The 15,570-nt window shown below is 51.4% G+C and overlaps 7 protein-coding genes across 7 annotated transcripts; 5 read left to right on the plus strand and 2 right to left on the minus strand.

Moving 5' to 3' along the window:
• Window positions 1–837: 837 nt before the first annotated feature.
• On the plus strand, window positions 838–2,399 carry APUU_10101S (uncharacterized protein; the record flags this gene model as incomplete). Its single annotated transcript, XM_041693546.1, has 4 exons — window positions 838–906; window positions 967–1,609; window positions 1,662–1,797; window positions 1,865–2,399. 4 exons carry the CDS (start codon window positions 838–840, stop codon window positions 2,397–2,399), a joined length of 1,383 nt encoding a protein of 460 aa, XP_041549467.1.
• Window positions 2,400–2,566: 167 nt separating this feature from the next.
• Window positions 2,567–3,133, minus strand: APUU_10102A (uncharacterized protein; the record flags this gene model as incomplete). Its single annotated transcript, XM_041693657.1, has 1 exon — window positions 2,567–3,133. The coding sequence occupies one exon, from the start codon at window positions 3,131–3,133 to the stop codon at window positions 2,567–2,569; it is 567 nt and encodes a 188-aa protein (XP_041549468.1).
• A 569-nt stretch (window positions 3,134–3,702) lies between these two features.
• Window positions 3,703–4,626, plus strand: APUU_10103S (oxygenase MpaB family protein; the record flags this gene model as incomplete). Its single annotated transcript, XM_041693768.1, has 1 exon — window positions 3,703–4,626. One exon carries the CDS (start codon window positions 3,703–3,705, stop codon window positions 4,624–4,626), a length of 924 nt encoding a protein of 307 aa, XP_041549469.1.
• A 19-nt stretch (window positions 4,627–4,645) lies between these two features.
• Window positions 4,646–7,231, minus strand: APUU_10104A (uncharacterized protein; the record flags this gene model as incomplete). The annotated part of the gene is made up of 3 exons (XM_041693879.1): window positions 4,646–5,859; window positions 5,906–7,047; window positions 7,101–7,231. The coding sequence occupies 3 exons, from the start codon at window positions 7,229–7,231 to the stop codon at window positions 4,646–4,648; spliced, it is 2,487 nt and encodes an 828-aa protein (XP_041549470.1).
• A 2,213-nt stretch (window positions 7,232–9,444) lies between these two features.
• On the plus strand, window positions 9,445–10,308 carry APUU_10105S (uncharacterized protein; the record flags this gene model as incomplete). The annotated part of the gene is made up of 1 exon (XM_041693990.1): window positions 9,445–10,308. The coding sequence occupies one exon, from the start codon at window positions 9,445–9,447 to the stop codon at window positions 10,306–10,308; it is 864 nt and encodes a 287-aa protein (XP_041549471.1).
• Window positions 10,309–11,824: 1,516 nt separating this feature from the next.
• APUU_10106S (uncharacterized protein) lies at window positions 11,825–13,429 on the plus strand (the record flags this gene model as incomplete). Its single annotated transcript, XM_041694101.1, has 2 exons — window positions 11,825–12,468; window positions 12,526–13,429. The coding sequence occupies 2 exons, from the start codon at window positions 11,825–11,827 to the stop codon at window positions 13,427–13,429; spliced, it is 1,548 nt and encodes a 515-aa protein (XP_041549472.1).
• A 222-nt stretch (window positions 13,430–13,651) lies between these two features.
• On the plus strand, window positions 13,652–14,578 carry APUU_10107S (uncharacterized protein; the record flags this gene model as incomplete). The annotated part of the gene is made up of 2 exons (XM_041694212.1): window positions 13,652–13,876; window positions 13,964–14,578. The coding sequence occupies 2 exons, from the start codon at window positions 13,652–13,654 to the stop codon at window positions 14,576–14,578; spliced, it is 840 nt and encodes a 279-aa protein (XP_041549473.1).
• Window positions 14,579–15,570: the final 992 nt, after the last annotated feature.

Raw genomic sequence — 15,570 nt, forward strand, 5'->3', positions numbered from 1 at the left:
TATATGCACCTCCTGCAGAGCCCCGCCAGGACATGCAGCTGTCGATGTCGACCTCACCGTATCTCCTCCCTAATGTGTACCATCCCCTCACCAAACACGACCTTCATCGGCAGCATATTCCAATATCGTCTCTTCGCCCGCGAACATGAAACGCTCGAGTTTAAAGCGCGATGCAATCCGTGGCCTGGCGCAGTTCAGGTTCTTGGACCGTCACGCGACAGGCTTAGTTTGTCTGTATTCGGGCTGGTTGTCCACTCGCAGGCGAGCAAGAGTTGCATCGCATTCCCCTGCAGGACTTGGCTGGTGCATTTTCATCTATTTATATTGAGTCACTTCTGCAGCACCGAGGGTAAGCGGTGCCCCGCGTCTGAGTGTAGAGGAGGGTGGCTTCGCTGACTCGTGTTCGACAACCGCATTCTATATTGCTTTTGCCCTATGTAGATCACTGACAGGGATGTGGGGTCTATTGTGAATTTGTGATAGAACAACAGCAGATTGCAGATCCAATATTGCTTCTGGGCGCTGGTGGAGTCGACTTACATCTCGCACCTCGATCTACAAGCCCCTACAGACTTTATCAAATAATATAAAGAACATGAAGACCCAGTCTGGGATCTATACACTAATCTCCCACATCCGCGAGGATCATGCTAACCTCCACTCTCTGCCCCCATCCTTGGACATGCCAACTTACTCCGGACTATTTACTCCGTATACAAGCATGCTCCCCACTTTTGCTAAACTTCAAACCGCATAGAATAAAACCACATCTCCAGCATGTCCCTCCATCATAGAGCAATACATTCTAACAATCTAACAATCTAACAAATACCCAAAATGCCCATCCAAGAAAAACCCACACCCCAAGCCACACCCAAATCACGGCCCAAAAGCTCCACCCTCAATGTAACCACCAACAACCCCATTATACAAGCCAAGCTCTAAACCCTAACACGACGTATATAGGTAATAATAATCGGCGCCGGCCTCGGCGGCCTGGGCGCCGCAATCTCAATCCTGCTCGCCGGGCACCCCGTAACAGTGCTCGAATCCGCGCGCAGCATCAGCGAAGTCGGCGCGGGCATCCAGTGTCTCCCAAACAGCACCAGAATCCTACGCTCGTGGGATATACACGAGATACTTCCATCGAAAGCCTCGAAAACAGAGAGATGCAATATCCTGAACTGGAGGGGGGGTCTTATTTCAAGTATGGACTTTGCGGCGGCCGGGACAGAACACGGTGCTCCGTTTTATGATTTCCATCGTGCGGATTTACATTCTGTCCTGCTGAACCGGGCAATGGAGCTCGGGGCGGATATTCGCACGAATAGTGAAGTTGTGGACATCTATTTCGATGATGAGCAGAGCATCGCCACGGTCTTGATTAAGGACCAAGACGCTCAAGTTGCAGACCTGGTCATCGGCGCCGACGGAATCAACTCGCGGTGCCGCGAGATCTTGCTCGGACGGCGTGAACCACCGCATCGGACGGGTGATATGGCGTATCGGATTCTCCTTGATGCTGAAGATGTAAGGAGGGATCCAGAGTTGGTGAGGTATTTGGATGAGAGGGCCGTGAATTATTGGTATGGGCCTGGGGCGCATGCTGGTAAGAACCACTATATGACCCTGGAAGTCGTTCAAACTGTTGACTATGGCAGTAACGTATCCCCTTCGCGACGCATCACAGCTCAACCTCGTCCTGCTAGTCCCGGACAACATGCCCGAAGAAGGCCCGTCAACACTACAGGGCTACGTGGACGAGATGCAGGGGTTATTCAAGGAGTGGGATCCAAAGTACGCTGTCACCTATTACTTATATAAACCAGCAACGAAGCACAAAAGACAAAGCTAACCACAATAGAATCGGAAAACTCCTCGCCCTGTGTCCATCCGTCCTCCGATGGCGCCTCTGCATCCGCAACAGCATCGACTCCTGGGTCCATCCCAGCCAGGCTTTTGCACTTCTCGGCGACTCCGCGCACGCGACACTCCCTTACCTCGCCAGCGGGGCGGGAATCACATTTGAAGACGCAGCCGTGCTAGGCGAGTGTCTTAGTCGGATCCAATCCCGCTCTAAAGATGAGAAGGCTAAGGCGTTGGGCGTCTATGAGCTGTGTAGGAAACTGCGGACGGAGACTGTTGTGCAGCGAGGGTCGATCCAGCAGGATTTGAATCACCTTGACGATGGGGAGGAACAGAGGGAGCGGGATCGGAAGATGCGTGGGTTTGAGGCTGTTGAGAGGGATTATCTTCAAGGGGGACGGGGACCTTTACCTGACGGGTTGGAAGATGGGGAGGATCCTTTGGTGTGGAGGAGATATGGGGTTGGGAGGTGGTTGTTTAAGTATGATGCTTGGGAAGATGTGGAAGAGAAGTGGAATGCTGTACGGAATTAGTCTGTTTATTATGTCTTATCGCCTGGTAGGGAGTATTGGCGAGAAGACGACAATATAATTGTTCTACTGGTAAAAGCTGACTGGAAGTATACACGTTAAGCATATGAAGGATTCTAGTATAGTAGTCTATCTTCTGTACGTAGAAGGTTAAACATGGTGGATATTAACTAAATAGAGGGAACCAGGCCCTGCCTCTCCAAGAAGAACTCCAAGCGAGTCCAACACAGATGCTTTTTATCCTTGGGGGCACAGCCCTCCCACTGATCCCTCTCCGGCTGAACAAGCGCCCTGGGAAGGGCATTCCTCTTCAGATCCGACCGCACAACCAACTTAAAGAACTTGATCTCGCCCATGAAGTGCGAAATCCAGGCTGCCCAGCCATTAGGCTCTGCAATGACACCGGGGAAGTCAACAAGGATTTTATACGTCACGGCCGTCTTGTCGCCAAGCCGGAACTCACCGTGGTCAAAGTGGTCGAATACATTGACGGACCGGTGGAAGTGGTTGGCTAGAGTATGCTTTAGGCGAGTTACCGTCCTGTCGCGCTGCTCGTAGACTGCTTGCATGAGTGTTCCTCTGCGCTCTGGGACTGTGACCTTTTGCGTGCAGGTGAAGACTACTGGGAAGGTGTTTGGTGGGTATTCGAGGTACGCTGCGCTCACCTTGTTCTGCCGGAGGACTTTGAAGTGGTATTTGCAGTCGGCGCACATGGTTTCGTATGATGTGCAGAGCATTTTGCCAGTTGGTGCTTTGCTTGGTACTTTGCTTGGGTAAGATATTCTTACCTGCTTTGAGAGGCATCTACAGCAGTATTATAGCCTACATGACAAAGGCCGCATAACAAAGGAGACGATAACAAGTGAACAGAAACAAACAATAAAGAGTGTGCATCCTGTACCATCTCAGCAAAGCCTTATCGTCTTTGTTAACAGGTGAGCTGTTTCCGAAGTGTAGCAGGCCAGTCACTATCTTTATGGTTGAGACCAGTACACCAAGCTTTCTTTAGACCACCTGCTGTCCTTTAACTACATCCTTCTTTCAACCTTGACATCATTACATGTGATTCACCGTTGGCAGCGCAAATCTGCGGGGAGCTCACATGTGCCTGAATCAGGTCTTCTGGGTCGCTGCTCAGCCTCCTCCACCACCGCCACTAGAAATACATCCAGAGATCCAGATCCTCTCCACAGAATTCCTCGGTCCGTCGTTCCCGCTGGTCTGAAGAAATAAGATCAATATAAAGGTGTCTGGGAGCAGCAGTTCTCCACACTCCAACGGTCATACAAAACCAACTTCCGTCAAAATGTCAGAAACAACAACCACAACGACATTAACTCATAGAGCCCCCTCATCATCCTCACCCACATCCACATCCGTGAAGGACGCACAAAAAGGCAAAGAAAAAGAAATCCCCATCTACGAACCCCTAACCCAACCACGAGCCCTGCACTCCATCATCGAAAACGACATCTACCTCCTAGGCGGGCAAGTCGCCATCCTATGCCAATTCGCACACCCAGCCCTCGCAAAAGGCAGTTTCAAGCACTCCTCCTTCGCCGAGCGCATCCCACAGCGTCTACGCAATACAGCGCGGTTCCTGAACGTCGCTGTCTGCGGAACAGAGGAGGAGAAGAGAGCTATATTCGGCGTTATCCACCGCTACCACTCGCGCGTGAAGGGGGATGATTATAGCGCTGATGATCCAGAACTGCATAAATGGACGGCGGCGACGTTGTTTTTTTCGATTGTGTTAGTGCGGGAGACATTCTTTGGGAAGATGGAGAAGGCCGAGATGGAGAATATGCTCCGGGAGAGCGCGGTGTTTGGGACGTCGCTAAGGATGCCCCCCGAGATGTGGTTTGATTCCGTGGAGGAGTTCTGGGAGTACTGGGATTACAATATTGCGACGCTGCAGGTTACGGATATGGCGCGGAGTTTGGCCAGGGATTTGATGTATCCGAAGAATCTGCCGCGGGAGATGGCGTGGACGTTGCCTGTTGCGAGGGTGCTGACGGTGAATTGGCTGCCGGGGAGGCTGGCGAGGGAGTATAATCTGCAGCCGACTTTGGTGAATCAGGCTGTGTATGTTGCGTTTGTGGCGTGGGTGAGGGCTGTATATCCCATGCTGCCGATGGCGTGGAGGGGGAGGAGGCATCTAGAGTATATGGAGGATTTGAAGAAGGCTGTGCAGAGGGTGAATGAGACGGGGCATTGGGCTGGTATTTAATGACTTGAATGAATATAAGCTACATAGTGTTTACGGAGGTTTGAGGCTTGGTTTCTTCCACTCCTGGCCGCTCTACAGCTTCAACTTCAACTTCCGCATCCACTTCAGATCCAACTTCAGATTCAAGTGCAGGACTCTGAGGGCCAAGAGGCACCGAGTCTACTGTGATAGAGTCTGGCGTAATTATGACCTTCTGCTGGCCAACGCGCTTCACCCAGTCTTTCGAAGAGCTGGTTTCAGATGTAGCATCCGACTGGACAAACGGAGAGAGAACTCTTCCAATAGTGGTCGACTCAAGAAACACCCGCAGTCGCTTCAGTCCAGTTCGTCTCATAATCAACAAGGCGATAAGCAAGCCTAGGAGAATCGTGGTAGCGCCCAGCGTGACGAAGGCTGGGACCGCATAAGGGATATGGTAGCGGATGTGGCTATCATACACAGTAACTGGGACATTTGTATTCGATGATACTGGGACACTGTCTACTGCCGACGATAGCGAGAGTCTCGAAGCAGCAGCATCCAATCCCCATCCCTTCGTCCCAACAACGGCATTAGTCGCAATGTCCGTCCAGACGAGGTTGATGATAGACGCAGCTCCATCTGCAGACTTCAACAGCCGCTGCCACTTGGCATACAGCGCCAGACTGCGGGCGCCAGAGTAGTCTGCCTCGGCGTTGAATCCTGCGGCGCCGATCGTGTATGCTGTCATCAGCGCCTGGTTATAAAACTCAACTCCAGGGAGATTCTGGCCGGTTCCTAAGGGTACGGAATTGAGACCGCGGAGCAGGGGGTAGTTCTGGTCCATGTATCCCGGGAGATAAAGGCTTTCTGCTGTGATTGAAGAGATGTTGTAGTGGTCGAGAGTAGACTCGGCGGTAGTTGCACCAGGACTGACAATCCCCCACATGGGAGGTGCCGTGTCGATGCTCTGCCGTGGTAGACTTTCAACGCCCCAGACCGGGAGGCTGGTATCGTCGTACTTTTTAGGCTTTAGTGATCGTACTTTGAGTGCGTCCAGCCCTGTTCCGTTGTATTGGAACTCGGCGGTCTTTATACTTGCTTTCATGGCTGTCGCGCATGAGTATAGTGGAATCTTCCATCTGGTGTCCGGGTCTAGGATAAGGTCGTCGCCTCCATCTATCCGCGTCGCAGCCCCTAGAACGAGGCCGCAGGCGATCAAAGAACTGTTGATATTGGATGGACTTTGGCTGGTTGTGCCGCCGCACGCCCTGGCTTCATGGGATTAGCATCATTATGGACACAGTTGTAGGGCACGTACATGCGGTGTCGAAGTCGATAGCAGTAACATTATGCGGATTCGAACTCTGGCTATGATTAGTAGTCAGGTTCAGATACGACCCAAAGTTGATGTTGGTTTGAATAGCAGAGAAGGCAATGGTGAAGTTATTGCTTTTATCATCCCCGAGATCAAATCTCTTCCCCTGGGTTGAGTCGACGCGAGTGATAGATTTCGAGTCACGATCTGTCAGGTTCAAGAATAACATGGTGTAGTAGTTGTTCACCCACGCTGCCCTGGACGCTCGTTCTTTCAAGTCAAATCTATTCTGTCCGTTGACGGTTCCTGACCGAGCAATCGCCGGCACTGTCCGGGGCAGAGCAGCGAATCCCCCCTCGTCAACAAGAGATATATTCAGCAGATATCGTTCATTGAAATTCCACGGCGGCGTGACGGCGTTGATGCTCAGGTTCAGAGAGACGCATTCTGTCTCTGGCTCAATGAATAAAATGTCCTCCGTCCAGGTAGCCCCATACTTCAGAGTCGCGTTTGGTGCAGTGTGATTGCGAAATCCAATTCCGCCATGCTCGAGATCAGTAACTAGCCCTTCCACCAGTTTTATCTTGTCTTCTAGAATGATGGTAGACATGGTCCGGTAATCTGGCTTCGTGTACCACGACAGAATGCTGTACGGGTCCGTCGAGTTCCTGTACATCCGATACTGGATATCGAATATACTAGAGACTGTGGGACCAATAGAAGCCGCGCCATTGTTGAAGACTGTCATTAAATCCTGCGGAACACGGCTCTCGTAGACAGTATTATTGCAAACCTCCGTCAATCCTCTAGTCTCGCATGTTTGATTAAGGGTCGTCCCCGGGCACGAAATTTCAAGTCCACAAAACCGCGTAAACGGTCCAGAACTGCGAGATGGCGTTCCATACCCAAAGGCAGATTTATCGGGGATATAATGGAACGGTTTCTCGGTGGATGACCCGGCGGGCTCAATAGACGAGTAAAGCCCCAGCGGCGAGCAGATGGCAGCGACCGATAGCACAAACAGTAAAATAGTCTGGCCCCACGATGTCAAATAAATGCGCCATGGAACTCCCGCTGTCTCTGCACTGCTCGAGTTGAGAATACTCGGCCAGAGTGATGAATGCAGGGTACGGCCAAGGACAGTCCTACACCACTGTTAGGTCGACATCGCGCAACTGAAAGAAACAGCCCTACCTACCACGTGAGAATAGAATTTTCATTCGACAGAAAAGCAATAAGAGCCCATGGAATAGCAAGAGGAAGCAAAACCTGCAGGACAAAAACACCAGCAGCGATGAGACCAGAGGCCTCCGCCACGGTCAACTCCATCTCGCGGAAGAACGAATTCCAACGCCGAGACTGAAAAACAACCAGCAGGGCGCGTCCTCTTGAATGAGCCAGATCCTGGGCCTTTTCGCACAGTCCAAGACTTTTCTACGCCAGAACCATGCCGAAAACACTCTAGTACCTTGTCTTATTGGTATTTGGGCTGCGAATACGAGGCGAGGCCAATTTGCGCCTGAATGAGAGGAAATGAAACGGCACCTGCGAGAGCACGAGGTCGAGTCAGCTATTGGTCTTCTATTTCGGGTCTGCATTCTCTGGTATTCAACCTCCAGTCACAAGCAGAAAAGTGCTAAAGGTTGTCTCGTCCAGCTCCAGCTGCGCTGGCTGTGCCCTAATGGGATGTAGATGGTGCCGCCGAGGCTGTAATATTACAGAATCTGACGATAGGTGGATCGCACATTCCTATTCTGGGAGCAAGTGTCACCTTGGACTATGTTTCCATTGGATGGATTTACACACGTGATTGTGGATTACACAAATGTGTATTATCCATACCGTTTTTACGTTCTAGGGAAGTGCACGACTTTCTGCTTGGATGTATTGGACACTGCAATTATTAAGTACGAATGGCCTGGTGTACTGGTTATGAAATCTTCATAGGGCCGAAACGTCCTATTCAAGTTATATAAATAATGGCGGGTGGGATCACCTGTTATATACTTATATATCCGCACAACTCTATCCCAGTATCCATACATATATCTTGAGAACCATTCTTGACCCCGCATATGTTTGGCTCTAATATGAGATTTAACATTTTAGAATATCTTTGGGGAAAAATTAAGAAATCTGGTCCTCTTCAAGTGGCTTGGCATGCTCTTCAGGTCGACATCTTGATGACCAAATTGTCCGCAGACTGTGCTGCGGGTATCTGGTTCCAAAGATCTCGCCTCCGTCTTCGTGTATGGTGCGCAAGAATTCTGACGCATCAGAACTGGGGGGGGGCGAAATTACGGAGTAAATATAGGTGTCGACAAAGAGTCCACGATTGTGCGTGACTTTTGGACCAGAAATTGTGGCCTTTCCACCCTGCGATTTTCTTGCCTTGAGAAGTCAGAATCACCAGGTGAAGGGGGCTCCTTAGCAGATTTCTAACTACAAAGGTAATTAACAATACCTTCAATAATCAGCAGTCTACTCTCATTCATAGATTCATTGCTAACCTATACCCACTTCTCCTTATTTCTAGCCTGTGCTCACAACAATATAATCCAGTCCATCAGCACAGCCATCAAGCACAATTACCTCGAATCAAAAGTAAGCCTAAGATTCATCCCTGGATGGACACCGAGAATAAAAGAGACTCAGATGCGAGTGCGAAGACTGAGGCGAAAGGACCCATGATAAACAAGCTTCGTTTTGACTGTCCTCATAAGGTATCAACCATGATGAGATTCAATATAAAGGATTATGATCTCAATACTCTGTGCCACAGGCCGGGCGGGCGCCGACGGCCGTTTTTAAAGATTCGTTTGGGACTCTTGGTCGAGAATGGGCTACACTTGTCGGGGCACCCGCACTTGAGGGTTTAGATGCGAAGACGGCTCTCTTTGGCCGCAATCAATACCTAAGGGGAGCACTTCGTCTTATTAGCCCAGATGGCCTAGCTAGACCCATGACGGATCGCCTTGTTTCCTTCGCGCTTAACTCTGGTAAAGCACTTGCGTCCCCATATTACAAGATAGAAGTACAGTAGGATGGATGGATGATATCCTCCCCTCGCAAATGAAAGTTGAAGCCCTGAATTGACGTACAAGTGTGATAATGATTTAGAGTATGAAAGAGCTAGCTACTTGTACTCAGTAGTCACAGTAGCTCACCTTCCTACTGCCTAGCGGTGGCAGCCTCACAGGCAACAAAGTGGATCAAGCAATGCAGAGCTGAGGTACATCATTTCCCGAAACTGAATTTTATGCATCACTCGTTTGTAGGAGGAATGGGCTGAGGCAGAGGTACGGATATTTTTCTTCAGGTTGCACAGGCTGCTTTCCTTCCATCACATCTCCCTTATTCTACCCCGTAACGGCTCGGCACGCCACTTCATCCACTCGCTCAGGCCATGCTAATATTTATTATGGCGGGCTCCCCTTTCCCCTGCAGGTGGCTCATGGATCCTTCCTCGCCTACATAAATCTCGAGCTAGGCCCCGTATCCGGATAGTACACCCCTCCTCGGACTCCGGAATAAACGGCATCATGCACCTTCATTTAGCAATTTTGGGGGCCATGGTCGCTTCCGCGCTCGGCTCTACCACTACCGGGAACAGTGTTCTAGAAGTGGACCTCGTCTTTCCACAGAACAGGACGTACACGCCTACAGAATGGTTTCCGGTAGTCTTCGCCCTTCAGAACCCATCGCTCGCCCAATACCTTGACATGGAAATCACCTACTACCTCCGCTCCATCGACGATCAGAACCCCAGCCGCACCAGCTTTCACAAATTCCGACATGAGAATCTGTCCTCCATCGATCCGCACTTTGCATCCTCACACTTCGACATGTTTGGCTCACCAGGCAGTTGGCGGCTGGACTGGTCGATCACATGGCGCTCGTGCGACAAAGAGGGTTTCGAGAGTGGGAGCACAATCTCCCAAATGCTTTCCAACAGTACGAGCTTTTCTGTTTCTTTTGCTGTCCAGGATATGCCAGACAGCGTAGATGTGGATCTCGTATCCTCCAGCTCTGAAGATCCCTGCCCCGACACGAATTCGGACTCTGCCCTCGCCATCAATGTACCCGAAACTATGCCCTTGCCCCACTGGGTTGACTGGAATGCCCGGCAAGCGATGAACTACACCTGTGCCGTTACGACTCCCACCACCACGGTCCCGGATCCGTGCAGGGTGGACATTGATCGCACCGTGGCGGAGAGTATGCAGGCTTCGCACCAGGCCTGGCTCTGCAGACATGCGGTAAACCCGCCAGATGATTGTCCCGAGGAGAATGGGGACGATGAGAACTCTGCTCCGCCGATGCGAAGGGCAATTGTGGGTGGCATTTCCGGGCTTCGCTTTGTGTGGAGCACTGGGACACTGGGGCTTTTCTTTTTCTTGAATTGATGTGATATGAAATGTTTCTTTCGATATTGTTATATAATAAGTCTCTTTTTGTGCGGTAACATCGTTCCGCCTGAATTGAATTGAAATTTGATGCGCTGGAGTGAGCAGCGAATGGAACCAACAATGATGATCATGTCCATCTCCCGCCGCATGAACTGTGATCGGCAGTCTGCGGGCGATCCGGAACCCCCTGCACCGCAGCGCCTTAGACCGCCAGCATAGTATTCCTGTGCTCATAACGAATCTCAACATGTAAACAGAAGTCAGAATACATCCCACGCCCAGAGAATAACCAACACAAGCTAAAGGAGCAGGATGCCAAATCGCCAATGCTACCCAGGACCGCCCCGCCACCGCATCATGCAAGACTTCACGAGCAGAGTTTGAACCAGCAATTGGCTCAAAGATACAGTAGGCGCTGCCAACCTTCCAAGGGTCTGGGCAGCAAGGGACGCGGGAGTGGCCGATGGCACAGAGGCCCCGTGGCGTTTTGGGACCGCCTGATTCCCCTCTCGCCTCGAGGGCTCAATTCAAACATAGTCTTAGCTTTCGCCTATGTCAGATGATTCCCTCACCCAAGGGATTCCATTCCGCCCGGACGCCAAGGCACCGGGCTTGCTTGGCGCCGTGGACTGAGGGCTCGGAAATGAGCTAGTCAGAACTCAAACCCTCTGACTGAGGGTCGAGGATTCATAGTGCACTAGTATTGGCACTAGTATTGGCTCTATTCCAGATGCTCGCATGGGTACAAGGCCGGACTTGCGGCGAGGCCTGCTAGTAGCTAGTCCGTGCCCTCCTCTCTTGGTGGGCTGGTAGCTCCCGCTGGGCGAGGATGTGCTTGCCTCCGTGAGGCACGTTCTGCCCACTGCTACAACGTTGCATACCATACTGGACTACTACACTGTTCCTTGGCAATGGACGTGGCCCGATGGAGTTTCTGGTTGTATACGCCGTACATCAGAGCACACTCTTGCGCGAGTCATGCCCGAGATATTAATCAGGAGATCGGGCTCTCCGGTACCACCAACAATCACCACAGTTACGATGGCATTGTACCGCAGGACGGCGTACCTTGTTGCGGTGACCGCGCTAGACCTGTAAACGAAATGAGAGGGTTGGCTAGGAGATGGCCTGAAATGGGCCCTACTGAGTTTGCATCGGCTCATGCATGAGAGGGGAGCAGGGCTTGGGGTGCGTACCGTGCGAAGTCGCTCCGTGGAGGCTCAAGGATGCTGGACACGAACTAGAGGGAACATGTCACCTTCTACAAGAAAAACTATAAGTAATGTTGATCCCGATACAGCAGTCCCCCTCACTTCCTTAAGTCCGAGTCATTCTTTGCTTATCTTGATTCATTCATTTTCTTCGTTGGTTCCTTTGCTCTCTCCTTTTTACTCTCTCTCTCTCTCTCTCTCTCTCTCTCTCTCTCTCTCTCTCTCTCTCATCGATCCATACACTCTTTGCACCATTCATTGATCGAATCTTCCACGGATTGGCTTCTTTCATTCCAGCCGTGATGCGGGCACTACCATCACTGGCCACAGCATTGAGCGCTGCTGGCATAGCCCTCCTCTCCCGCATCCCAGGAGCGTCCGCAGCGAAAGATTATTCCAGAAACTCCGCGAGCCCCAGCTACCGTGGCACGGACGTCTGTCCCGAACGATGCCTGACCTCGGGCCCAAGCACCGGAAACTGGTCCGCACACCCGAGCCTCGACAAGATCGCGAAATGCCAAGATACAATGTTTTACTCCTTTTCACTGTACGACCCCGTTGACGAAGCTGGCTTGAACCACAGGGTCTACGCCTGCTCGTCCTCCGGCCCCGATTTCAATGTTCTTCCTGCCGATCCGGCTGTCAGGACTGCCTCTGCCGCCGCGCAGTCCGTTGATGTGAAGCTCGAGATGGGCTGGTTCAAAGAGGGCTTTAGGCTCGCTAAAGCGGGGATCCGGTCCATTGTCAAGCAGCTGCGTGCGTATGTCCAGGGTGGACACGGGAATGCAGATGGTAAACTGTTCATGCTTTACGGAAAAAGCGGACTAGCTACTGTGGGACTTTATATCGGGCCGGGGCTGCTGAACCAGGGCCTCGCCCAGGAAGCATTGAGGATTTTCCAGGACAACCTGCTCAGTATTAGTGTCGCAGCCCCTAGTATGGTAATGTAGCTTTATGGCCCGGAGTATATTCCCAGCCATATCTTTAGTGTGATCGCAACCAGTGGTGGAACCTTCGCGCCTCTCCAGGACGCCATCAAGTCATGGGCTAACGGGACCTGTCTGGAGTTTGCGGGGTCTACCACATTCGCTGGAACAGTCGAACTCTCAGCTCCGTTGCAGCAGAATCGCACCGCGGTGGCCGTTTCCCGGCACAGGCATGGTCAGTCGCACCACCAGTCCAATAGCGCAAGGGGCCGCCTCCATCGTCGTGCCGAGTGCACCACAGTGCAGGCTGTGTTCGGCGACGACTGCGACTCCCTCGCCGCCAAGTGTGGGATCTCCTACGCCGAGTTCGTCGAGATCAATGACAAGGAGGGCTTCTGCATCAACCTCAAGCCAAAGCAGCACGCGTGCTGCGACGAAGATGACCTTCCGGACTTCTCACCCAGCCCTAATGAGGATGGCTCCTGCTTTTCGTACCCCGTCACAGGCGACGATAACTGTGATAGTCTGGCAGCCGAGTATAGCTTGACAATAGATAAGCTGAAGGAGTTTAATAAGAACACCTGGGGCTTCAGCGGGTGTGATCCACTCTTCGAGCATAGTATTATATGTTTAAGCAAGGGAACGCCTCCGTTCCCTGCACCTATTGCCAATGCTATCTGTGGTCCGCAGAAAGCCGGCTCCGAGGCTCCAGCTAATGTATCAGAGGATATCTCTATCTCCGAGATGAATCCGTGCCCGTTAAACGCGTGCTGCAATATCTGGGGACAGTGTGGTATTACAAAGGATTTCTGTGTCGATACTAATACTGGCGCGCCGGGGACAGCTGAGAAGGGCACCTACGGCTGCATATCGAACTGCGGGATGGACATTAAGCAGGGCAATGGGAATGGTGAGATTAAGATCGGGTACTACCAGGGCTACTGTCTGAGTCGGGACTGCTTATACCAGGACCTGCTGTAGATCAATATATTGATTTACACTCATCTGCATTTTGGGTTTGGGACTCTAACGCCTGAGTTTAATATTGAGGTTGGAGATCTGTATTTAACCTTCATGTTCAACCGGTTTAAAATGGTGGAAGGAGCGAAGAGGATCCTTTTATTTGGTGGCTGGGCCTTCTCTACTGAGGCTGACACGTATATGATATTACCGATCGGGGTGAAACCTGGACACCGGCTCATAATGGCAACCAAGATCGCGGATTTTATTAAAGATCACGACCTTGATAGTGTTGATATTGACTGGGAGTATCCCGGGGCACCAGATCTTCCGACCTTTAACCCAGGAACGGAAGAGGATGGACTGAACTACCTGGTGTTCCTTGTAGTCCTGAAGAACCTGTTGCCTGGTAAGTCTGTTGCTATTACTACCCCTGCCTCCTACTGGTATCTTAAGCAGTTCCTGATTGTATAAATCTCTAGAATTGTTGATTATATCGTATATATGACCTATGATCTTCATGGATAATGGGATGCGCATAATAGTAATTTACAGGAAGGGTGTGAGACCGGTAACTGTCTCCGCAGCCAAGTTAACCTGACCGAGACCCGGCAGTCGCTTGTAATGATCACGAAGGCGGGCGTTCCCGGAAACAAGGTTGTTGTGGGTGTCACCTCCTATGGACGATCTTTTAAGATGGCCCAGCCAGGATGCTATAATCCTGACTGTACCTTTACCGGCGACCGATTGTCCTCGCATGTAATAAAGGGCTGGTGTACAGGTACAGCCGGATATCTTGTAGATGCTGAGATTACCGAGATCTTGGAGGATTCCAGCCGGGTCACGTGCTATTTTATTAACTTGAGCAGCCACAGTAACATTCTTGTCTATGGTAAGACTAAGTGGGTGGGCTATATAAGTACTAGTATAAAGAGCGCCCGTACCACTCTATATGCTAGCTGGGGCCTGGGAGGCATCTCTGACTGGGCCAGCGATCTCCAGTCATTCCACGCGGCGCCCAAGCCGAACCCGGACTGGGTGTATATGAAGAGCAAGATCGCAGCTAATCTTGATCCGTTTATTGATGAGACGCGTAACGGTAATTGGACTAACTTTAACTGTGACGATGATAATGTCAAGTACTTGATGCGCGCCTACCCTGAGGATTGATGGCGGGAGTTGGGATGCGAGGCGGTGTGGGAGGACGTGGTCCGAATCTATAAGGAGGTGAATGAGCCACAGCGTGGTATGAGCTTCATGGAGTCTGTTACAGACACCTTATATATGCGATTGCGTGGACGTTCCTGTGGGCTCTTCTCAGATGGTACTTTGGGGTCGAGATGAAGAGAGGCAGTGTCTCGCCTCCTCCTCTGCCACTGAAGGGCCCGAGGATCCCCGGCAAAACCAAGTTTGTTGAATTTCGGCGCCACTGCGAATATACATGGTTTTAGACTTGATACAAACAATGACATGGCAAAGCTGGCGGTGCCAGTGCCAGTGCAACATACTTCCTGTACATCAAATGCAGCCCTTGGGTCTGCTGCGAAAGCAATAGAACTAGATACTGAACCTGTGAAATCAACATAGCCTGCAACCTGTTCAACACCGTTGTATGACTCTCCACAGGGCGTTAGCCAACAAGATGTCTCTACACTCGGACCCAAAGGTCACGTAGGAGACCGAACAGAAAGACAGGTGAACGCAGCCCTCACAGGCCCTGAAAACGTGGGAATCGTCACGTTCTTTGCAAAATCAGCCCTCCCCACTTGTCCATGCCAATTGGATCCCTTGCAAAATCGAAGTATCCGTCTGGTGGGCCGTTCCAAGGGACCCGTGGGCGAGCTTCCTCAGCGCTTCATGTAGATCGCTTCACGCCAGCACGTAGCATATCTAACTCCGATACCATACCATCACCCCTTATGTACACGGCTTGGTCGGTGTCCAGTTGGCCATTGGCCATGGATCACAGTGCGTCCACCACTGCATCTTGGAAGCTCGTGCCGACGGAGACATGACATTAGACGGAGTTTCCATGCTTTAAGCCGATGCACCATCACAGTCCATGCCGATTGCAACCAAATGAACCAATGCGGACACGGCCGCTGCGCCCAGCCTCGGCATTACCGGACATTGGCAGCTTTTTACACCCGTGTTGCGCGGCG

The sequence above is a fragment of the Aspergillus puulaauensis genome, chromosome 1 (genome assembly GCF_016861865.1).
Source record: "Aspergillus puulaauensis MK2 DNA, chromosome 1, nearly complete sequence".
Classification (NCBI taxonomy): Eukaryota; Fungi; Ascomycota; class Eurotiomycetes; order Eurotiales; family Aspergillaceae; genus Aspergillus; species Aspergillus puulaauensis.